Source organism: Nothoprocta perdicaria, unplaced genomic scaffold, assembly GCF_003342845.1.
Source record: "Nothoprocta perdicaria isolate Ctin4 unplaced genomic scaffold, notPer1 scaffold_119, whole genome shotgun sequence".
Lineage (NCBI taxonomy): Eukaryota > Metazoa > Chordata > Aves > Tinamiformes > Tinamidae > Nothoprocta > Nothoprocta perdicaria.
The window spans coordinates 565,765-590,983 of NW_020454305.1; the positions used below are offsets into that span (position 1 = coordinate 565,765).

The window sequence follows — 25,219 nt, forward strand, 5'->3', positions numbered from 1 at the left end:
CATAAACTGTTCATAAGTTTGGAGTTTTAAAACTCAAATAGGAGTGTTTTTCCTTTCATCTCCTGTTTTGTTGTTGTTCTCCCATACTGCAGTTGTCTATCTTGACTATCAGAAATTAAAAGGCAACAAACTGCAAACTCATCAAATAGTGCATCAGTACAAGTGCCCTCTTATTTATCCTTTCCATCCTGCTTTTGGCAGTACTTTGTGGGTCTGGATTGCTTTGGGCTTGGTATGATCGGATGCATCACTGTCCATCCAGATCCATGGGATTCACACAGATGGTGGAGGCTAAGGAAATTCCTTAGGGATGTTCAAGGGCCCCACCAGTAGTATAGGACATGTAGATATTTCGCTGTCTCTCTCACCTCACATCGTATTGCATTTGTTTTCTGAGTCATATATTTATGGCCCTTGAAAAAATGAATTTTATGAGTTTGGATAGGAGTAGAACTTAATATACTGTCGAGGTTCAGGGGTGTCAATACAGCAGAAGTTGAACTCCATTTTCTAAGTAACTTGCTTTGTTAATAAGAAGCAGAGTGTCATGTACTTGGGTAGAGATGAGAAATTTAATTTCTCATAGACCATATTTGCTATGTCTTTTGTAGTTACTAAATTAAATTTGTTTATTTTCTATCCAAAAGGGTAGCAGATTTGCTATGAGTGCTGGGACTGGGGGGGCCGGAGTCCCCATAGCCCAAGTCAAGAGAACAAGGTTGGGTACCTGGGGAATTTTGAATACACTCTCTGTAATCGTTGTGACTAAATGAGTATCCCATCCCATCCTTCTCTGGCTTTGTGTTTAATATCTAGTTAGTTTGCAGCACAATCCTAACACAACAAATGAAGTTTTTTACGCAGCTCTAATGAGACAACTCAGCATAGTTAAAATTTGCATTCTTTGACCAAGGGAATCCATTTAGGGCAAATTAATAAAACTTATGCTTGTGAAACAGTGATCACATCTAATTCTTAATGCATCTGCTTTTATGTAATAAGAAGAACTCTGCTGGCTTTCACCTTGGATGCCAGGCATGTGCCTAGCTCTGTTTGGGTCCAGACGTGGCTCTCAGGAAATTTTCTGCGTTTCCTACAAGTAGCATGTAAAGATTGTCCTTGAAATGCCACCTTAACACTCTCCAGCTTTCTCTGCCTGATGGCCATGAGCACCAATAAGAATTACCTAAGGTTAAGGATTTTACAATCCCACATGAAAATTAGTGGAATCTTAATTTGATGAACTCTATTCCTGATATATCTGACTTTGTCTATTTGAATGAACCACCCAGTGAATTTTGTGGTTGCTCAGATCACTACTCCACCAACCCTGTTTTCTGGGGCCTGTTTTCTCTGAACTGGGCCTGTTTTCTCTGGAGAAGAGAAGGCTGAGAGGGGATGTGATTAACATGTATAAGTTCAGGAAGGGAGAATGCAGGGAAGAAGGGGACAAGCTCTTTTCATTGGTGGCCAGCGATAGGACAAGGGGGAATGGGCATAAGCTGAAACACAGGAGGTTCCGTCTCCAGGTGAGGAGGAACTTCTTTCCTGTTAGCGTGACAGAGCCCTGGAACAGGCTGCCCAGGGAGGTTGTGGAATCTCCTTCTCTGGAGGTCTTCCAAACCCGCCTGGATGCCACCCTGTGCCACATGCTGTAGGTGTGCCTGCTTGAGCAGGAAGGTTGAACTAGATGATCTCTAGAGGTCCCTTCCAACCTTGAATATTCTGTGATTCTGTGAACCCTATGGTCATGGTTGTAAGGTAAATAGCACTGTGAGAATGCCTTGGTTTTCTGTGCAGATATCTGGAAAGTGTCATGTGGCTCTGGATTAGTTCAGACCCTGTACCCTTCTGATAACTAGCAACTTTCCCTCACCAGAGGCAGGGTTGTATAATAGCTATAAATGACAATCAAAAATAAAAATTGATTAAAAATAAAAGAGAGAAACTTGGAGGGGGGAGATCAGTGGAATTACTTGGTGAACATAATGATCTGCTGTTGAAATATGTCACTGCACTGAATTATGTTTCAATTTATTTTACAAATTTACAGTGATTTTGTACTTCTTTTTTTAAAGCTACCTAGTCATGCCGTTTATGGGAACAGACCTGAGTAAGATAATGAAGCATGAGAAGCTTACTGAAGACCGAATCCAGTTCCTGGTGTATCAGATGTTAAAAGGCCTAAAGGTTGGCAAATTTTATTATTTTTACTTCACAGTTTTTTTTTTTCCTAGTAAACCAACATGTAGCACTATAGACAGTTGGTATTTGACAGCAGGATAAAATTTTGTAATATAAATGATGAATTCTGTACAACAGATGATTTGTGATGATGAATGTTCCCCTTTTGTTTGTTTGTTTTCATTTCAAGGAAACAGGAAAAAAAAGAAGTACAGATCTCATAAAGATTTGTAATACATTAATTTGGATGTACTATATTTCTGTATTTCAGTAAACCAGAAGGTTTTATCACTGCTGTGATTTTTAGTCAAGACTTCTTCCCTGGTAGTTGGTTTTAATGCTGTTTAGGTATCCCTCTTATACTGGCTACTTGAGGAGTGTAGAAAAACAGAGAATGAAGTATTGAAGTCAGAGGTAGGATCCCTTTGACTGCAGCAGAGCCAAAGCTGGTATCCTGTGTGAATGGAAATCAGAGCCCTTGGTTGTGTCATCAGCTTCAGATTTCTCTCGTTTGAGAAGTTTCTCCAGTCTTGCTTGTGTTGGTTTGATTGTACAAACTTAGTTGTTGCTAAGGCAGCCTGCACGAACCTACTATAAATGTAGTATTGATGAACATGGTATGTGCTCTCCTGAGAAGAGTTTTCTTTGCTTTTACGATTATTTCTTTAGTTAGTAACTGTAGGGTTCCTTCTCTGCTTACCTTCTTTGATTACATTTCGCTTTTTGATGGGTAGAGTTTTAGCCTTTTTTTAGTATTAATATGGTGAATACAGACTTGTGGCTTCTAGTGGTTGTGCTGGTTTTGGTGGGTGTTCAGGGACAGCAGCACATCTCAGTTTGGTTCATGCATGTTAAGAGTCCAGGTCTGCAGTATACTAAATTTCTTTTCTAAATCTAAATAGACAACTAGTTCTGTGGAATTTTCATATATTCAAATATATTTTTTGAGACGGATGTTTGAATGTTTCTTGTGAAATTCAAAAGCATGTATCCTTTGTGTAACATTTTATATATAAAGCTAAAGAATCTCTCAAGCCTCCAGGTCTGGGACAGCTTTGATAAAAAGGAAGAGATGCAGAGGTTAGTGACTATTGTGAGTGGGAAGTGACACAGAGGAGTCCAAAGAAACAGGTACCTGAGGTGAAAAACTGAAAATGTCAAATGGGATTCGACTGAAAGAACACTATTTTTGAATGACGTTTCACAGAATTGCAGCGGTTGGCAGCTCTGGAGATGGTTGAGTCCAAGGCCAACCACAGCACATTCCTCAAGACTTTGTGCAGGCAGGTTTTAGATATCTCTAAGGACGGGGACTCCATGGAATCCCTCAGCAGTCTGATCCAGCTCAGTCACCCAGACAGCACAAAGAAATTTTTTGTTACATTCTGCAGAATTTCCTGTGTTTCAGTTCATGCTCATTGCCTCTTGTCCTTTCACTGCATACTGCTTAGAGGAATTTGGCTTCATCTTCGTTATTGCCTCCAAAGAGGTAATTGATATTAGACATAGACATTGATAAGATGCACCTGAGCCTTTCCAAGACTAAACCCCATCATTGCTCCCAGCTTCTCCTCCAAGACAGGTGCTGCCATCGCTCACCCATCTGGGTGACCCTCTGCTGGACTCGCTCAGGCTCAACCAGGTGTCTGTTAGTTCTGAGGATGTTAACAGACTGTCAAAAGCTTTGCTAAAATCAAGAAAAACCTCTTTCTGCTCTCTTGTCATCTACCAAGGTAGTCATCTTCTCATAGAAGACTATCAAGATGGTCAGGCACAAGTTTAATTTTTTCCTTTGTAAATCCATGCGGATTGCTCCCAGTCACCACCTTGTCTGTAATATGGGTGGAAACAGTTTCCAGGACTATTTGCTTATCATGGCTTGGGATTTCTGAGGGCAAGTCTTACCAGAAATAATAGGAGAACAAGTCATTGACTGTCTTGTCCTTCTCCATGTCCTTTGTCAGCAGCCCCTACCTCATTCAGCAGTGGGCCCACATTTTCCCTGGTCTTCCTTTTGGTGGGGATACGCCTGTAGAAGTCTTTCTTATTGCCCTTAACATCTCTTAGCAGCTTCAACTCCAGGTAGGCTTTGCCCTTCATAACCCACCTCTGCACACTTGGATGGTGTCTCCATATTCCCCCTGGATGACTCGACCCTGCTTTGACCTCCTGCAGGCTTCCTTTTTATGTCTGAGTTTAGTAATGACCTCCTTGTTCATCCTTGCCGACCTCCTGCCCCCTTCACTGCATTCTGAATTTTTGGTGCCTTCTTTCGTAATGTGCCTGTGTTTTACACTGTTAAATAATGAAAGCTTTCATAAAAGGCTGGGAGGAATCATTCACATCTGTCTAGTTTTTAACTGTATAGGAGAACTTTGTCTTGTAGCTCCTTCATTAAGTCATGGCTTGGCTTGAACACGATTTCCATATGAGAGGAGTATTTTTAATGTAAAATTAATGTAAAAAAGTACTTGAACCAAATATAATGAAAATTCTATCTTTGAGATAGCTTTTGGGGGCTTTTCCTGGCCTTGTTTTTGCAGAGGACAACCCTGAATGTAAGCCCAATTAGCCAATTATTAATATAAGCCCAATTAGCCAATTACTAGATTGTTTAGTCCCCCTGTCTTTGTCAGAAATTATGTTGTTTCTACTCCAGCGTTTATCCCCTGGGCCTCATTAAACTCCTTTCTGATCAATTGCAGAACTGCACAACTTTGTTGTAACCTTTTATGATTCTCACAAAGGTGATTCTGAGTACTCTAGCTGTATGCATATGGACTTTATATGTTTCATTTTCTGATCTTTTCTGCTAGACTGTTTATTATCACTGGCTTTTTTTAATGATATTTGGCTTTTACAAAATGAATGGTGATTAAAACTCATTCCTTACAATGCAGAGCTTATTTCTTATAGCACAAAAGAAACTCCTCCTTGAGCTCCCAGGTCCTCACTAACACATATTGATGATTCATATTCATATATTGATATGATTCACATTCATATGATATGAAAATGCCTCACAGTCTCAGCTGGTACTGCAGGCCTTAAATCACAGCATTTATTGTTAGGGTGTACAAGACATTGATGACAAAAGGGCTGTTGTTCCTTTGGCAGTTCTTGGCTTGGCTCCAAGCGGGGAGGCCCCTTCCCGTGAAAGCCGTGCTGTCCTGCAGCAACAGTGCAGGCTGGGCAGGGGCCTGGAGCATCTGCCCTGTGAGGAGAGGCTCAGAGAGCTGGGCCTGTTCAGCCTGGAGAAGAGAAGGCTGAGCGGGAATCTGATCAGTGCCTATAAATGTCTCAAGGGAGGCAGTGAGGAGGAGGGGGCCGGCCTCTCTTTGGTGGTGGCCAGCGATAGGACTGGAGGAAATGGCCACAAAATGAAGCCCCAAAAGTTCCACAGGAACTTAAGGGAAAATTTCTTGATAGTGAGGGTGACAGAGCCCTGGAACAGGCTGCCCAGAGAGGTTGTGGAGTCTCCTTCTCTGGAGATCTTCCAAACCCACTTGGACACAGCTCTGTGCCACGTGCTCTAGGTGACCCTGCGTTTGCAGCAGGATTAGACTAGATGACCTCTGAGGTCCCTTCCAACCTTCTGGATTCTCTGGGCAGAAGCCGGGACGTTCTTGTTGTGAATCCCTGACCTCGCTGGGCGGCCTCAAGCCCTGGCTGTCCCACAGCAGCAGCCCTGCAGCTCCCACCGCTCTGCCGCAGACAAACACCAGAACAGTCCAGAATTGAATGTGGTTTCTTTGGCTGCGCCTTGGCCTCTACAATTTCATTTTATGGTCCTTCAATATACAAGGTATGGGCAGAGTTCCCTCTGTGCTTGTGCTTGTACTTGTGCGAGACAAGTGGTATCTGCTGTGTGGGGAGATGGGTGGCATAAGGAGCTTCTTGTGCACTGGACATACAGACCCAGGCTTCACAGAGAAAGGTGTATTGCTCCTCCAGATCTCTAGTTGTATCACCAAACACTGTTACAGATGCACAAAATGCCAGGCTATCATGCTGTTGCTGGACAGGCACAGCAGGAACAGCCTGCCCGTCATGATTCTGTCTCTCTCTATTCAGCAGATACCAGCAGAAGTAAATTGTTTCGCTCCCATCCCAAGACCTACTAAGTGTATTTTGGTGTTGGATCCTGCCTTGCTCATTTCCCCTTGGCTCTACAGCATATGAATTGTAAAAATTTAGCATGAATTGAATCAATAATGAATTTAAATCCAATGAATTATCTTAGAATGGCTGAGAAACTTATTTTGTTCTAGTGATCTGGATTACGTCTGCAAACAGCGTTTGTGGGCCCAGAAGGGCTCATTCCAGAGCCCATTGGATCAGTGCATGTAGAAGGCAAGCAAAGCAACTGACCTATACCTGAAGAACATCAGAGTATATCTGAACAAAACAGAGCCAGGCTTAGCATAAGGAGAAAATGAGCAGGAAGTTCTTGGCGTAAGTTTGGATTCCCAGGAGTTAATAAAAATTGCAGCATTTCTAGTTATCAGGTGACCAGCAGGAATACTTTTATAATCTGGTAAACTGGGGTCTCTGGCCTCTGTAACTTTATTAGATCTCCTGTTAGCAGTGATTCACACGAATGCTTTGCCTTTTCTCCCACCCTGCACACAGGGTGAATACAGTGCACACAGCAGTGAATAAGCCATAGCTGCCACACTGATGTTTTGTTACTGCCTGCAAGCCAAACACTTGGGAACAGCATTTACTATTTAACCTGTTCCAGCAAACTCTGGCTTCGTCTCCTTGCACTAGTCCATCCAGCCCTACCAATATACCTAGTTGGAAATCCAGTCAAGAAATCAGGTGTCAGGAATGCTCCAGTGTTTCATGTTTGAGGGACCTTTCTGCAGCACTGTCCGTGCTAGTGATTAAGGTGAAATTAGGATTTCTAGCATACAGAAAAAATGAAAACAGGTCAATAGTTTGTTTCTTTTTTCAAAGCCACTGGTAAGTTGGCTATATAGGAAGTGCTTTGCCTGGATTTGCAAGAAAATCTTGTAAAGATGTAGTGTTTCTGGAAGAAAAACAGCAGATCTGTGTTTTGTTGAGGAAGCTTGGTTTTTTGTTGGGATGAAAAGCATGCCTGTAAGTAGTAGTTAGTTAAGGCATTATAGGGGAAAAATACTTGCAATACCTGGAAAGAAGGAGTAGGCAATTCTGTAAGTTTTTGTTGTAAAGCTGTTCCAAATTCCCCCTCTTGGCCTCTCAATTTTATGATGTATGTATGTTTTATTTCTGCATCTCTTTAATTTGATGGGCTCTGTTTTGGCTATTTGGTAATACAGGCATTAACTGCAATATGCATTTGTCCCTTGTGTGAAGTGCATAAACATTTTATGGCACCTGTATTTAAGTTCATTCAAAGGCAAGAAAGCTATTCTTTATTTTTGCCACATTTCAGAGTCCTGTTGTAGTGGCCCATTTACATGTCCTTTTTGCATATATGTAAAAATAACAGCATGAGTGGTTTTATGTGAGGGGATAAAATAGATACCTTTTTACTAAGGCCCTGGGATAGGTCTCTGCATGTTTCATTTTGCATATTTTTCATTCTTGTGTATTTTCTGTAGCCTAGTTCTGAAACAATTATATGCTGAAATGCTCCATGGACTTCATTTAAAAAGAAGAAAGTGTTGGGGTCTTTTTGAGGCCAAAGGAAGGTTTATGTAGAGTTCAGGAAAATTTGTATCCAGCCCTCAGTGCTTTGCTTTCTAAGTCTGTGCAGCCTTGTTTGTCAATTATGTTTGTGCCATTTTACTGTCTTCCTTTTGTAGGGAAGGAAATACTCATTTCCTTTCTTTCAAAAATCTTGTAATTTATTGGAATGTAACTTCAGCTTTGGTGGAAAAAACAACATGATTTGACATGGCTTAAAACCAGTAATGCATTGCCTTTTTCTGTTCCCAAGCTGGACTTTATTTTATTTAAGTGTGAGCTTCGAGATTGGAAGGTCTTTCAGATGTGCTGGGCCACTTCATTCCTCTTTGACAGAAAAAATAGCGATTGTCAAAAACTGCAGGAAACAAGGTGCAAATAGATGTTTTTGGGTAGGTGGAGTGTGCTGGGGCTTTGAGCTCTTTCAGCCTTGAGTCTTCCATCTCTTCCCTTCTGCAGGGAATGCCCATTCATAGAATCACAGGATGGTTGAGGTTGGAAGGGACCTCTAGAGATCATCCAGTCCAACCCCCTGCTCCAGCAGGGACACCCAGAGCACGGGGCACAGGGTGGCATCCAGGCGGGTTGGGAAGACCTCCAGAGAAGGAGACTCCACAACTTCCCTGGGCAGCCTGTGCCAGGGCTCTGTTACCCTCACTGTTAAGAAATTTTTCCTTAAATTGACCCATGATCATTGACTCTCTGATCAGGATCCTCTTCAGATGTGAGCTGCGGTTGTGTGTCCATTTGTCGGACACAAATATCATTTTCATTTCTCCTTTTCTCTCATTTAGGATCCCTGTTTCCCTCCCTTGTTCACACTGAGGCTGTTCTTTCTGCTTTTCTGTTTTTCCTTTGCCCCTCACCCAGTTCCACTTCAGTTTTCCTTTCTCTGCCAAGTCACTCTCCTCCTTTTCATTCTGCTCACTAAATACTTCCGCCTGAATCTTTTATAATTCCTTTTTGATTAGCTTTGTATTTTGAGTGTATGTTACATATACAGGCAAGAATGCTTAGAATTTAGAAAGCTGCTGCATAGCTTGCTTGCACAGTCTGAAACTTTCGTGCAAGGATTTCTACAGACTGCCAAAAATTGTCTGTAGGGTAGTGTATGTATCTCTCGTGCCCCACTGCACTTTGCTTGTGTTAACTGAGTTCTTGAATGAAATACAGCAGTAATAATGTTATGAGGAGCATGTCCTTGCCAGCAGGTCGAGGAGAGATGATCCTCCCCCTCTGCTCAGTCCTGAGGAGGCTGCATCTGTGTCCAGACCTGGGCTCCCCGGTGCAAGAGAGACGTGGAGCTCCTGGAGCGGGTCCAGCAAAGGCTGCTGAGATGATTGAGGACCTGGAGCATCTCCCCCATGAGCAGAGGCCAAGAGCTGGGACCCTTCCCTCTGCAGAAGGGAGGACTGAGAGGAGATCTTACCAGGAAGAGCCCCAAGGGAGGGTGCAGAGCGGATGGGGCCAGGGGAAGGACGATGGGCTGCGGGCACTAACTGAAATGCAGCAAGTTCTCTAGGAACATGAGGAAAAACTTCTTTGCTGGGAGGTGATTGAGCGCTGAACTAGTTGTCCGGAGAGGATGTGGTGTGTCCTGCCATGTTGATGCTCACAAGCTCTTGTGGCAGGGTCCTGTGCAAGGCTCTCCAGTGACCCTGCTTGAGCGGGAGGCTTGGACTAGGCCATCTCCAGAGGTCTCTTCCACTCCCAACCTGTCTTTGATTCTGTGCTGTGGTCTGAATGGTTTTTTTCAAGGTGAAACCTGACAATAAATGTATTGGTAAAAATTGGATCCAATTTCACACGTTTTTTGAATTGAGATGAGTATTTTTTCTAAGCTAAGGCTAGCATAAGCTCACTGCTGTTACCTGTCAGCAGATAATAAGGTGCAGTTAAAAATATTGCTATTCCTAAAAAGCTCTGCAGCACAAACAGCAATATTGCAGCTGGGGAAAGACTAGTGCTTAACTTAGCACCAGAAATAAGTGCTATTTCGTATAATGAGACCCTCCAACAGCTGAGAATGACTTCTACTAAAACTTCAGAAATGGCTGCTCTTTAAATTCCTCTCTGTACCTGCCACGTTATTAGGTGCAGACGTTCCTGGGTCTCCTTGTTGTTTCCTGGCTGTGAATAGTCCTTTCAGTAAAATTAAACTACAGACTATTTATAGCACATGTGTTCTGGAGAATCAGGAGGCTTCAGTGAGAAAACATTGAAATAACTTAGAAGATAGTGATCATCGTGACACCGTGATGAAGATGACAGTTTGCCAAAGACATTGTCTTTTTTCTTTTTCATTTATTGGCTAGCAGTTTGTGGGGAGCTTGCTTGCTAGAGACACGTTATTTTAATGCATCTCTGGGGTCTGTGCGCACGTGGGAGGCTTCCTCTTTCTGTGCCTTTTTCCTCCCATCCCCATCCACTTCAAGCACATCCCTGATGGAAATGCTGCTTTGTAGTTCTTCATTTCAAGGGTTGCCCCTTGGGGAAGAGACAACAGTCACACGTGCAACATGAGAACAATGTGCAACGTGCTGAATTCTCTTTAAATGCAAAGGGGAAAAAGTCACCTTGGAGATGGTCCGGCCCTTGGGCAGCCTGGTCTAGTTGATCTGCTTTGAACAGGAGTTTTGCCTGGATATCCTCCCTTGCAGCATGAGGTCCCTTGCAAAATAAACTATTGTAGGATTGCCAGTGTTGCACCAAACCTGGTATGAGAGGCAGAAATAAAACCAGCCATACAAAAACAGTGTAACAAGAATATAAATGCTCACTGGCTTCAGGTATCTGAGCTAATCAGCGTAGTCCATGTGTTGCCCTATAGCAGGAGGAAAGGAGGCTTTCTGAGAAGGGGCAGTCACAGCAGGAACTCACCTTTGTTGCATTTTTTATCACAATCCTCAAAGTCTCCATTGCAGCAGGTTGCCACTATACAAACTTCTAAAACAGCATCATGAACAGGGTACCTGGTGCTGGGGTGCAATATTTGTGCTGCTTCATTGACTACTGAATAACAAGCATGTTTTACTGCTACATGAGAGTCTCAGAACTTACTGGGTCTGGGATTGGTGTAAAAAACACCAGTTCTCAGAACTGCCATGTTTTTCACATGCCGAGAAGAAAGCAACAAAACCACCCCACAGGTGTGTGATCATCAGGTTCTTGTGCTTCCACCTTGGGGTGGCTCCGGTGGAGTCTCGGTGCAGCCTTTTCAAGTCAGTTTAAGACATGTATTGGGATGTGATTCCCCTTCTGCCCTTTAGTACTTGCAGAACAGGTATCACCATCTCAGCTGGTTACTAGAGACTTCATTGATAGTCAGTGGAGAAAATAAGTTTATTCTAGGGCAGTTTTTTCTACGTGGGGAAGGAGCTGGGCACCAGTGCTACCTTCCCATCACTAATGGGTGGTCAAGATAGACCCAGGAGGTCTGTATTTGAGCTGATGCCTCGTTTCAGAGCTTCCCAGACAAAGCAGCCTTGGGCACCCAGTTGGTTGCTTTGACTTTTGAGAGCCCTCAAGCAGATCAGAGCTTGGGAGGTTGTGAGAAGGGAAGGCATCTTGCAGCAGCACTTCTGCTCTTTCACTTGGGAAGTTTTGAAGCACAAAACCAGCCTTTTCAGTGAAGACCTTGGTTAGACTTTGCTGTAATCGTAAAGGCTTTCTTGAGATGCAGTCCTGCTGAAGCACAGGAATTGAAGCCGTGACAGTGCAGAGGAGACCTCTCTTGTAGGAGAGCAATTCTGATATAAAAAATAGCAGGGTTAATTTTGATATCTATCTATCTAGCAGGACCAAAATTAACTTCAGCAGGATTTTATAAATGGAAAGAGTTAGAAGAACTATATGATCTAAAGGAATACTGAAACTCTGTTGCTGATACCTAGGTTTTAGGGGAGGGCAAAACACTAGATCTATTATCAGTAGCTAGTGTTTTTTCTTTGGAAAGCTGGGACTTCTCAAGACTTTTTCTTGAAATCGTTCTATAATGACCTTGATAGAAAGTATATAGTATGCGGTACTTAAAAATGGACATGAATTTCTTTCATAAATGTATGTCTTTTTGATCATGACTGTTCTAATCTATCTGCTTGTATTCCTTTCAAACTCTGTTTTATTCTTTTTTAGATGATAAAATTTGTGCTCATTTACTCGGAGTTAAATCTAAAGGAAACCCAGAAACATCCTCTGCACAATATATCCACACTTGCTAATTTCCAGTCACTTTAGCACCAAGAAAAAAAGTACTTTTTCTCCAACAGGCAACATGAACTAAAAACTATTTTCTGTTTTTACAGTATATTCACTCGTCAGGCATAATTCACAGGGTAAGTAGAAATAATATAAAATATGTTCATATTCTGATGATGTGATTGGCATTTCTGTGTAAGCATGCACAGAAATATGGCCAAGTTTATGTTTTGATTTTGCCCCTGTCTTTTGGTTGTTGTTTAATAGAACTGGTGATGGCTACAGCAGCGCAAATTGGACCCCCAAGTTGGACTGAAGTCATTTTAGACTTGGATTTCTTAAAAGCTCAGGTTCATAAAGGACTTAAAGCTCCATGAGAGCAAAAAGCATATAAATTAAGATGAATAGATTTCTTGCATTTTTAACAAAGGTTAGAGTCAACTTTGAAAAGCAGTGATGAAATGTTGTTTAAACCTCCTGTTATTGATTGAAGGATCAGGGGAGGAGTGAACATATGGGAATTGAAAAGAAAACCCCAAATTTTAGAGCCTTGAAAACCTCTTTTTTTTTCCCCTGAGGGAAATGAAACTGGGTGCATGATTCGTTTGGGATCCCTGTTGCCCACATTAAATCACTTCTGCGCTGAGGAAGAGGGAGCATTTGACTGGTGTCAGGTATCCTAAGTTCCCCAAAGACCCCATTTGCATCAGAACAATAGGAACTGGCCTTTCATTATAAAAATCAGGAGCACACAGAAAGTGCACGTGTTAAACAGCAGGTCTAGGACACACATGGAATTATGGCAGTTGCCAGGATAATTTGACAAGCAGATATTTCACTTGCCCTACTCTTGTAGTCGCGGTCTAAACATCCCGGTTGTTCCGACTCCTCCTGACTCCCTCTTGCGGCCTCTTGACCTTCCCGGTCCTGCGGCGGCTCCTCCGCACTCCGTCGCTTCTCTCTCAGGCCCTTTTCATCCCAGTCCACGGCCCGTGTGAAACTCCTGGGCACCGTTAAGTTCTGGGAGAAGAGGACTCCAAACAACTTGGGTGCTGAAGTGAAACAAACTGAGGATGCAAAAGCTGAGGGAAAACTTCACTCTGTAACTGTGGATATCTAAGAATCGTTAACATTACAGCTGCTCATCGAGCAGGGCCAGTACCCTCTGTTTTTTGCTGAGCTTCACCATGCAACTGCTGAAGATCAGCAGAAGTTTCTATAATGGTCACAGAGGGTTAGTTTTTTTGTTGGTTTGTTTTATGTTGCAGCCTTCATTCCATAGACTTGTTTTGTAAGGAATTTCATTTTCCAGAAGAGTATGGCTTTTACATATGAATCTAAAATTATTTTTAATTTATTCAAAACCCATTCTAGGTATATCAGGATAGGGAGTTTTTAAAGTAGATCTTGATATTCAATGTGTACAGTCCAGAAGTAGTGAAGGAAACTAATTTTACTCCGTTTGCCTATATGTGAATCATTAACTTTGCAGTACCATCAAATGGTACACAATTATGTTCAAACAACGTCCCCATTACGATGACTGAGTTCTTTTGCTAGAAAGTGTTTTTCTGACTTACAACTACTAATGCAACAAAAGTTAATTATTTGTTTAGGAGGAGAGGACCATAATGGAACAAAAAAAGCCGTACGTTACTCACATTTGTGTCTTTTCTTCTGTTCTTTGTTATGGTTAATCTTTTAATTTAGATCGATTACATTGCTTTACTTGTTGCTCTTCCAAGTAGTTGTATGAAAGCCCTCGAACCTAAGTGAGTGAATGCTTTCCCTTCAAAAAAGTGTGCTTCTTTTCTATCTGCTGCAAAATAAATAAAATCAATTTCAAATCTGATTATATCTACAGGATCTGAAACCTGGAAACCTGGCAGTAAATGAAGACTGTGAATTGAAGGTAAGATCTATTTATTTGAAACAAATAATGAATACAAATAAAAGATCTGTTTATTTGAAACAAATAATGTGTTGGAATATACACCACAATACAAATTCAAATTAATATACACTACAGAAAACAAGGTGGGCTGCAGCTATAGACATTGATAACTGTTTTCATTGGTAGTCCAGGATTTCAACTGATGAGTTTTGAGAAGGGTTGAATAGTGGAAAATGAAGGCAAAAGGATCAGATGATGGCAACAGTCTTCAAAAATATGGGAAACTGCTGCTTATAATTATATTGCCATTACTTAAGTTTAGCTAACACATTTAATAAAATATTAAATAATTATTTAAGAAATAAAGCCCTGAATGGTGGGAATTTGATATTCTCCTATTTGCATGGGTTTGATGGAAATAAATGTGTGTTTATTCCAAATGGCAGATGTGGTGATAATTTCTAAGATCATTCTGGAGCGGGGCGCAAGAAATGGCTCTGATTAGAAATGTTGCCCGGAGCATCAATAATAAAGACATTAGGTCCAGATAGGAATTCTAATGTCTTTATTACTGATGTTCCAGATAGGAAGCTCTGGGAAAACAGCCTGGGGTGTTAGTGGGGAGCAGATGTGGACGAGTGCAAGTGACTTCGAGGTCACAGAGTGGTGGTTGCTGGTAGGGCTGTTCCTCAAGCTGTATTCCTGACATTGCTGCACTGACCTCGGTGCCTCCGCTGGGTGAAGGGCCGTGTCAGGGCTGGAAGTGTCACCTTCTGGCTCCGCATCCATGCAGGAGTCTGCAGCGGCCCTGGGCACAGGCTCCTGCGGGTGCCTCACTGCCCTCTGCATCTTCCCATGTGCCGCACGTAGGTTGCAGTGAATCCTCTGACATTACTAGGCAGTCATTTAATTAAAAAGAGTTTTTGAGAAGAAAATTGTGTTTTAAGAGCTGTAATGGAGAACTGTGTTTATGATAGCTAATCACTTCAGGGAGTTGTACGGGGAATCAAATGCTGCTCAGCATGAATCAGAACGTGTGATTTTCTTTAAAGTGATTGCTCTTGCACTATTAAAACTTAGCACTAGCATTAGTATCAGTTGCATGTAGACTGCACTGTCGTTTCTAGCAGTATCAGTCCTGCTTGATTTTTGCTCTTACCTGAAAAAATAAACCATTAGGAGTATCAGCTGCTAATGCAGCTCCTGGTAGTTCAGCTGGTTGCTGTTCCTCCGTGTTCTGCATGGCAAGGCTGGCACTGACCGGTGTTTCTTGCATCACTTGTTTCCTGCTTATCCATATGGTAGGGAATCTTGATGACGCTCTCCTGTTCTACCCATCTGAGCTGCCTTCCTTTCAAGATGGGTAGGAGGGTGATGCACAGCCAGGTCCCTTTCCAGGTGGAAACTGGACATACCTGGCATGTGGTCTCATGGCCAGGGCTGTGGCGCTCGCTCTGGGAGGTGTCTGTGCTGAAGTGTGGATGGTGCCTCCTCATCCCTCCTTGCACATCATTCTCAACAGAGTCCATCTGAATAGTAATTCCTCCCCTGAACACGGGGGTACTATCAGGTGAAGCCTCCTTTTACACCATTAAACTGAAATACTGAACCTGACCTGCTTAGTTTTATTATCCAGTTACTTACTGCTCTTGGGAGTCTTCCCATTCACTCTGTTTGGGAATGTAATATTTGTACCCTGATAATTATGTAAAGAGATAATTGTGCAAAGTGTCCTGACCTAGCAAAATGTAACTGCTTGTGTTGAATATTAAAAGAGCAAATAATTCATTATTAAGTAGACTTTTATAGTAGTCATTGCTGCTCAGTTTATGCTGCTCATTCCCGTCATTGGAGGGAGGGAAGGCTCATGCTGCTTCTAGTCCCCAGTTAATTCCGTTCGCATAATTTAATAGATCAGTATTAATTTTCTAGAATGGTTTTTGTCCTCTGTGTTCTCATAGTTCCAGCAGTCTGCACATCCAGCTCCTTTTCTCCTGCTAGTTACTCAGTCAGGCTTCCTCTGCTCAGTGAATCCCAGTACATCCCAACTGGCCTGTGCATCTTGAACTGCGACGAGGCTTCTCCTAACATGTAATTCTGGACTTGGCATTCAGAACTTAAGACCCAGCTTCCCCTCTTAGAAGAGATGAGTAAGGCTTTATGGGAGGTATTTGGTTACACGTGAGTTCCAGCTTAGAATAAATAGAAGGAGCTGGGAGATAAAGAATCAGATCAAAGGTTGGAAAGCTCTCCCTTAAATAAAAAAATGAAATAAATATTAAATAAAATAAAAGTGGGTGGAACACTGCGAAGATGAGTTTTAGTGCAGAATGTACCAGTTCTGCACTAGGTGATGTAATACAATGTTATACTCTTCAGAAACTCAGTAGAACGTGTTTGAACGCTCAGGATCCTGTTAAGATTTCCCTGTTTAAGAAAAAAAGAACCGTCTCCCTCTGGCCCTTGAAAATACGTTGCCAAACTATGAATAGGTGCCAGTGTGACAGGGGAAACAGTCTTGGCCAGGCAGTTCCTCATGTGCAGTTCTCCCCGCTCCCAACCCCCAAGCTCCAGGATTATGCAGCCCACGTCAGGGCCATTCCTTCATGATGTGATCACTGCTTTTCTTTACTTAACACAACTTATTTTCCCGTTACCTTGGATATTCTGACACTCCTAGATAAATCAAAGCAAGTCATTCCACATCAGAAGATCTTTTTGTGAAATGGCAAGGGAAAAATATAGGGTTGAGGCTTCATTTTCCCATTTCCCAACAGCCAGAGTGTATTCTACAGACCAGGGTTTTGAAATTATTTCTGATATAATGTACAGAAGAAATATCCAAACCTGCAATTAGGATATAAATGGATGTTAAAATGCTGCTGCAATCTTTGAACAGAAAGCAGCACATACCATTATGTGCATTGAGAGGTATGCTTAGAGGGGAGATATGGAAGTGATGCTTTAAATGTGGCAAGGAAGATAAGCTTTTACGCTCATATTTTCTCTTTGTGATTCAAGAAAAAATATATAGTTTTTCTTGTTTGTTATCGCTAGGGAAAGATGAATCTATCCTTTTTTTTTTTAAATAAAAGGAAGTATTTTTAAATATTTAATTTATGTGGGGGCATTGCAGATTCATCACCATGGTACACAGGTGCTTCTGGTGAAAATTTCCACCCCAAAATACACACATGAAACCCAGTATCTGTGGGAACCAGTGGCTGTTCATGCCAAAATGTGTGTTTGAGTATCTGTGGATGGGGATGGTTGATTTTGAATTTTTTTTCTCACACAAGGGCTGCCTTCTCCTGTTAGTATCAAGAATTTACTGGTAAACCCACTGTCATACCAGGAATGGACCTCAGCCTTGGCAAAATGCACCTTTTGCAGGTCCATACATCTGGGCCATCGTGTTAGCCAGTTTCATAGGAGCTGACAAAAGACTGTAACATTTCATTTTATTCTTGCTGCCATAGACTTTAATATAGTTGAAGATAAATATGTGTGAGGTTCAGAAACGAGCTGAATTGTATGTAATCCTTTAAAAAAAAGTACTGACCTTGAGTTTCTTACAGAGGAGTGTTCTGTAATTAAGCAGCAGGTTAAAATTCAGAGGAACAAAATGATGGCAATTCCCTGTTCTTACTGCAGATTTTTGGTGTGACCATGAGAAGGCTTTTCTTTGCATTATTATTCATGAAATGAGGATAATGGTACCTCTTCTTCAGAATTAGAGCTGTTCTTAAGAACGGTGTCACCCGGGGTAGGGGCTCAGTGAATGCTGCATCACCACACAGAGTGGGTGCTGGTCTCTCATCCTTGACAAGATGGGATAGTCGTCCTGTGGTCAGGGAGTTTTTGCTTTCAATGGGAGCTGTATCTTCATAACCAAAATTGAAGCCTTTATTGTTTTCTTTACTGGTAGTGTTCCAGCTTGTCCTGTTGCTATAGAAGAAACTGATAGGAAAAAAAAAAAAAAACAATTCTAATGTTCCTTGCTACTTCTGGATTAGAAAACGAGAACAAGGTACTTTGATGAGCAAAAGATACAGAAATAAACCCATCTCTGCAGACTCTCTCTCTCGTTTTATTTTCCATATTTGAAAAGCCTGTGTGAAATATGTATGAAATAGGCTGTCTGATCGGGATGTTCTTCACAATTCCCTTGCAGATTCTGGATTTTGGGCTGGCCAGGCACACGGACAGTGAGATGACAGGTTACGTGGTGACAAGGTGGTACCGAGCCCCCGAGGTCATACTCAACTGGATGCATTACACACAAACAGGTGGGCAGGTTTGCAGAACAGACCAGGAGAGCTGCCCGAATCGGGCAGCATTTAGCCACGTCCCGGTTTCTGAAGTGCAGAAGGAACTGGAGGTGGAAATAACAGTATAATTGTGAAATACTTCCTTGTAGATGAATTGCAGGTAGTGATCTGGGGGTTATTTTGTTAGTGTTGTCTGAGGCTAACAGAAAATCCCAAGGTTGTTGGAAAATAAACCCCATAGATTTACCCAGATGCAACGACCTGGTCTGCATGCTGGTGCTCCCCTTGCCTGTGACCTTTCTGCAGGATGGGCAGCCTGTACCTCAGACTGACAGGGATAAATGGTAGGAAGAGAGGATTCAAGTAATCCCATGGAAGCTGTGAAAGCACGGAAAAAATGATTTCCTGCATACATCTGCTTGTTAGTGAGAAACTGCTTCTGTCTAATATTAAATGATCCTTACTTTGCTAAGCAAAAAGACTAACATAAGACTAGTCTTATATGTCCTGTTTATCATGGCCACAAGGCACACATTTATTTTATAAAAGATTATAAATGTAAACAATATTCTGCTGTAAAATGTAATTCAAATTAAACTTTATCTGTCTTTGAATGGGCAGCTATTCAGCAATTGCCTGTTGCTGTGTTTTCTCTTGTCAGTGGACATCTGGTCTGTGGGCTGTATAATGGCTGAGATGATAACTGGGAGGCCTCTGTTCAAAGGAAACGATCGTATCCTTCCTCAGTGGATTGATGGCACCAAGATAAGCGGATGATGAAAGGTGCTTGTGCAGTGCAGTCTGTCCAGAATCTGATGAACAGTGATTGAAAATAACAGTCAAGTGACTCTCACCTTGTTACCATGTGCATTCTTTAATATTGTGCTGAGTTTACACATCTGCAAATTAAAATGGGTATTCCAGGACATTTTTACTGGAGAGAGGTGACCTCTGATTCATGTCTTGAGTCGAGTGAGTGATTCAGTGTTCACAGAAAGGACATTTTTCTCTATTATTTTCTCTTTTATTAATACCAGGTTCCTGAGCTCCTGAGCACGCGACGTGCAGAGCAGTCTGGTGTTGTGTGTGGACCTCGGGGCACGTGAGGCTCCATTTCATGTTCTTTGAGACTCCTACCAAAAATTGTTGTGGTCTAATCAGACGTTTTAGGTACACGGAAAACACAGCCACCTCATTTCCTTGCTGAGGAATTAAGAAAATAGTTAAGATCAAGCCAAACTTAAACATGTGAATGATACTTCATTGCGAATAGTTGTGGTAGTTACGCAGCATTAATCGAGGACAACAAGGGTATTTTTTGCTTTTTTGTTTTTGCTGCTCATATGTCTGGCCTGTCTGACAGCTGAGCCCAATCATTTGGCACTGCTCTTCCTCTTGTGGAGTTTCAGTCAATACAGAGCCGACCCTGGGAGTCCTTGTTTAAATTTTTTATAAATATGCTCTATATTTAAGTCCCTCCTTGTAAGTCTGAGACTTCATTCCAGGCTCTTAATATTCTGCCTGTGAAGGAAAAATAAATAAATAAATAAAATTGTATTTACAGATAAAATGGCAAGGGTATGGAAAGAAGAAGCCATCAGATTATTTTGGCTGTACAGTTTTTAAATATGTTTCACTTTTTAACAAGAAAATAGTAAAATACTTGATAAAGGACAACAGTTGACTAACAAAATATCATTTCTCTGCTAATGGTAACCCTGAAAATTCTGGTGCATAAATAAGAAATTAATGAGTCATAATTTTCAAGTTGCCCTGTAAATGTAAGAGTACAAAAGCTAGTTGTACTGGATTTGGGATTTTCAGGATTATTGTTAAAACTCTATGGCCAGTGTTATAAAGGAAATTATCCTAATGTAGTTGGCCCTGCTGGCCCTCAGATGTATGGGTCAATTTTACCTGTCTTCAGGGCAATACAGCTGTGAATTCAGCTATGAGTAGGTGAGGAAAAAATAGGGGGAAAAATGGTTTTTATTTTATTACGTTTTACGTGCAAACTCAGTGTGGGAGTTTTTGTTTGTTTGTTTGAGGAATCGAGCAATGCAGGTGGGAAATGAGGAGGAAGTTGCCCAGTGTGATCAAGAATTAACAAAGACTGGTTTCCTCTCATTTTTTGTTATACAACTTATAGACACATAGTAAATTTTGGACCAGTTTTGACCAAAAGTATTTGAGGGGGCCAGAAAACATTAGAGGAGTTTGGTGAAAGAGTTTGTTCCTTATTGCTGGTATTCAGATCTGGACCAACTCACTGAAATAATGAAAATCACAGGCACACCAACTCAGGAGTTTGTTCAAAAGCTGCAGAGTCAAGATGTGAGTATTCTGCCTTCCCAGCTTGGTTTATGGGCCTCCATTTTACTTAAACCTTGATCCGCTCCGATGACTGACTGCAATAATATGAAGTGACCTCTCATAGTGCATGTGCAACTTGAAGTGCTTTGGGAACTCAGGATAGCTACAGGAGATTAAAGGGAACTAGAAAACAACTAGAACACCTGAAAAATCTATGCATTAAAATACTTTGATGTAATAATAATAATTACATTATATAATAATAAGTAAGTAATACTTTTACTTTTTAAAAGTTCCCAGGCTGATCTGTTACGACATTTATTGGAAGCATAGTGAAAATATGAACCTATTAATTTCATATTTCAGATGGCTCTGACTTCATCCTTTCTATTCTGAAAGTCTTTATGAAGTCCTTAAACCCTATAAACTCTATAAGGGGTAGAAGCCCTATAAGCACCTGAAATTAATCTTTAGACTAACTGTACAATTTGAATACTAAGAAGTTACTTTAAAAGATAGACTTCTAAAGATTACTGTAATCTACAGAAAGTATGGCTTTTATTCTTTCAAATGATGCCTACATATTTATTTTAATTAATGTATTAAATATTAAGAACTGATAATTTAAGTTTCTAATACCATTTCTGCATTCCAATCTTGAGACTTGAGTTAAAATATTCTTCTCAGCAAGGATCTGTGCATAATCAGCATATATAAGTATAGGAAAAAAATAACAAATCCATTTGTACAGTGCAGTGTCAAAGTATCATTAAATGTTGTCTGTTAGGCGTAAGGTGAATGTTGTCACAAAGTCAAATTTCTAACTCAAAATTCTTGTTCCTTTTAAGGCAAAAAACTATATCAAGAGCCTCCCAAAGGTTCAGAAGAAGGATTTTGCATCCATCTTGAAGTACGCGAATCCTTTGGGTAAGGTAGCTGGTGTGTTGTGTGCAGCTTGTGCTGCTGTTCTTGTGCTTGTGCTGGAGGCAGCAGCAGTAGCATCGGTCACAGGGTAACCCTGACAGCTACGTGGTGCTTCTCGTGCTCTTCTACCTCTTGCTTTCCATAATTCAAAACTCTGATTTTAAGGGCTGAATTTAGCCAAGTTAATCCCTGCCAGGAATCAGGTGTTTCTTAGAAGAGCTGAAAGGAAACCTTAGGATGTTCTTTGGTGCTTTAGGCTCTGATCCAGGCTATGCTAGATGTTTTTGCTGGATCTACTTTCTCAAGAGTGCTGCGAAACCAAATGTCTGTAATATTTTTTCTATGTATTATATTTGAAATACAGTTCCGAAAGCTGATTCTAATTCATAATAGACATGCAAGCAAATAGAAAGGTGACATTTCAGTGATGGAATGAAAGCTTTATCTGGGCATTCCTAAGAAGAACTGACTTGTATTGGATAGATAAGAAAAGCTACAAGCACACCAAGCCTGCACGACTGTGACGTGACAGCCAGGGCCTTGGTCTGCCCAAACCTTTATGTCCTCCAGCAGCCTGAGCACTCAAAAGGCTAGGTTTTATTAAAATATAAATTAGGATAACTGAGTTTTCTCTATTTAAGAAGTTAAAACAATAAAGCTAGCTGCAGTAAAAATCTATAGGGTCAATAAACCTACATTAATAGGTCCATAATTCTTACCTGACTGCTTGGTTAACCTGCAGAGCTTTTGAGCTGCAGGAGACTCCACACAGGAATTCCCATGTAGTTTTTGGAAGCTTCTTCACGTCCCCTTTGAGCCTGCCTGGCTGCCCCTTCCCAGGAGAGCAATTGGCAGGAAGGCTGGAGAGAATCCAGCCTCAGGCTCCGCTCCCTGACAGATGCTGCTGCCTCTCCCCTTTCAGGGTGTTTCTCTTGACCCAGGAACCTTCTTACAGGAATCGAATATGAAAAAGGGAGAATTAACAAATCTCTTCTGCTTTCCCTAACTCCTTCAGATAGTCTCATATAGCACCTGATGCAGAATCCACTGAAGAGGGACATAATGTTTTTCTTTATTGCTGAATAGCTGTAAACCTCTTGGAGAAGATGCTAGTGCTGGATGCAGAGAAGAGAGTCACGGCAGCTGAGGCTTTGCTGCATCCTTACTTTGAGCCCATTCATGATCTTGAGGAAGAAATCGAAGCCGAGAAATACGATGACACGTTTGATAACATGGATCTTCCACTGGATGAATGGAAGCGTGAGTTCAGTTCTGTGATGGGTTTAGAAGGGAGCAGATAGAAAGTTCACCCGAATAACTCATAAATTATGAGTAAGCCAACAGCAGTAAGACTGAGAAACACTGTGATGCTCCCCGTGCTGCAGAGCCCCTGCTTTCTGCCTCCCTCGGAGGGCACCTCCTGTGCAGTATGGGCTTCTTCAAGTCTGAAATGGTGTCTTGGGATAAAATGGTCCTTAATTTCTTTACTCCTGGTACTCTTTCTACTTCTCTCCCTTCCTCCCCTGGATGACAGAGTGCCCACCCTGGGTTGCCCCTTGCCCTGCTCTGTGAAGCTCCTTTTCTCAGGATGCCAGCTATTTCTCTTCTCTGTTTTGTGTTCTTTTTTTTCCAGGTATCACATATAAGGAGATACTGAACTTCAAGCCACCACAAACCTCAGAGTCAAAGGAGACAGCGGTGTAATGGTCTGGCTTGATCCTCTCAGAAGAAAAGTTGTAAATGTTTGTGATATTTCAGGTGTATAAAACTTTTATAGATAAACTGGATGTAATCTATTTGATCTGCACTGTTAGAAAGCAAGGTCCGTTACTCTGCTTGTGAAAGCTGATGCCATTGGGAATAGCATTGCAAACCTATCCAGAAACTTACTTCTACCCACATCTCCCTTCCACATGAAAGAGTTCAGACTGGGATAACACAGCATCCTCTTCAAAAGAGCAGGTGGAAGGACATCTTCAAGTCAGAGGCCGGGAGAGTGCCTGTTACCATGCTGAACAAGCTGAGACAAGACTTTATCACTGACACACAGAGAGTACACTCCAAGGCCAGTGACCTGTCTTCAACACTGGAAGCGTTAGCACAAGTTCCTCTGGGCTATTCCACCTTGATGAGGTGCCTGGAGAGGCTCAGGAGCCTCTTTTAGCTCAGCTAGTGCAGTGGTAGTGGAGCTACAGCCTGAATGAATATTTCCCTTGTCCAACATGAGCGGAGGTCTAAGCTCCAGCCAAGTCTGGCAGATTTTGCACGAGGCATGAGCAGAGAAGTGTCAGTGTCCCAGATTTTTGCAAAGTAACCAGTGTAGTAGGACAAGATTTCCCAAATGTGCAAAGTGAACTGTATCGAGATATACAGTCACTTTCAGGGGGTAGAGTATTTTAACCTGAATATAGTGCAGTTTCTTTTAATAGACCAGGGGTCAAGGATTTCCAGGGAGAAACTATACAGTTTTCTAAAATTTAGTAATTTTCTAGCATTTTAGTATTGAAACAATCACTGAAAAATGATTCTGCTTCTTGGGGGGGTTGGGGATAGTCACTAGAGAATCAGCAGTGCTGACGTTAGACATAAGGTTGCATGCAGATCACATTGTAGAAAATGAGAGAAGAAATACGACAGTGCAGCTGTTCTCGTGACCCGCAGCAAGTTGTTTTGTTCACAGTGTATAGAGGTGATGCCAGGTGCGGAGTAATGGCTGTTTCCTTTTTTAGCCTTTGGAAGTCATCTTAATTTCTAGGGGGAGCGGAGGGTGGCAAAGGGGGCACCTCAGAGTCACAGAATGGTTGAGGTTGGAAGGGACCTCTAGAGATCACCTAGTATAACCCCCTGCTCCAGCAGGGACACCCTGAGCACGGGGCACAGGGTGGCATCCAGGCGGATTTTGAAGACCTCCAGAGAAGGAGACTCCACAACCTCCCTGGGCAGCCTGTTCCAGGGCTCTGTCACCCTCACAGGAAAGAAGTTCTTCCTCACCTGGAGATGGAACTGCCTGGGTTTCAACTTGTGTCCATTACCCCTTGTCCTGTCACTGGCCACCACTGAGAATAGTTTGGCCCGTTCCTTCCTACATTCCCCCTTCAGTTATTTGTACATAGAGCAGGAGGCTCCCTCTGGAGCTCCTGCAGGATAAGTGGTGAGGCTCTCTGTAAGCCCCTCTTATTATCCGTGTTCATTCATTGCATTTTCCTAGGTGCTTAGTTCATAATAATCTCTCATAGAAGAAGGAAGTGGTCAGAGTTGTGGGATGCAGGGGTTTCTGTGGGATTGCTGCCCTTGTTAAATGTGAGCTCTTCAGCTCTTTGCTTAGGTGTGATTCCCACTGCAATTTGCTCTTGTGTGTTACTGCTGAGTCCTACAGCAACTGTGCAGGAACACAAACAATCCTAGCAGAAGAAGAAACCTTAAAGTCTGAAAAATAACCAAGAAGTCACTTGGGTTTTGCTTTAGTAAGCATCTTAGAGCAGCAGTTTAATCAAGTTGTCATTGTTCTGTTTGTCTTAATACTTTAGTTAAACAGCTGTAAATATCCGTGTTGACTTAAAAATATTTTTGATGGACACTGATCAGCTGAGACAGGCACTGAGGGAACCTACATGGTAACAGAAACAAGCCCGTGCTGGGCTCGAACAGCCATTAAAAGCGATTGCTTCAGGAATGCCTGGAAGAGCCAGCACCGAAGGGGACTGGAAACAAAACGTTTTTTCCACGCTACAGGTCCCTGAGGGATCCACACAGCAGAGTC

The 25,219-nt window shown here is 41.9% G+C and overlaps 1 protein-coding gene across 1 annotated transcript in view; it reads left to right on the forward strand.

Annotated features, from left to right (window-relative positions):
• The window catches only part of MAPK12 (mitogen-activated protein kinase 12), a 36,279-nt gene extending 12,326 nt beyond the window's left edge, over nt 1-23,953 (forward strand). The window contains exons 4-12 of the mRNA XM_026053808.1: nt 2,079-2,190; nt 12,165-12,194; nt 13,922-13,969; nt 18,126-18,240; nt 18,884-18,955; nt 20,477-20,556; nt 21,384-21,462; nt 22,546-22,719; nt 23,093-23,953. Coding sequence (XP_025909593.1) covers nt 2,079-2,190; nt 12,165-12,194; nt 13,922-13,969; nt 18,126-18,240; nt 18,884-18,955; nt 20,477-20,556; nt 21,384-21,462; nt 22,546-22,719; nt 23,093-23,163 — 781 coding nt within the window. The 3' untranslated portion in view covers nt 23,164-23,953. The remainder of the gene's footprint in view (nt 1-2,078; nt 2,191-12,164; nt 12,195-13,921; nt 13,970-18,125; nt 18,241-18,883; nt 18,956-20,476; nt 20,557-21,383; nt 21,463-22,545; nt 22,720-23,092) is intronic.
• The last annotated feature ends 1,266 nt before the right edge of the window (nt 23,954-25,219 follow it).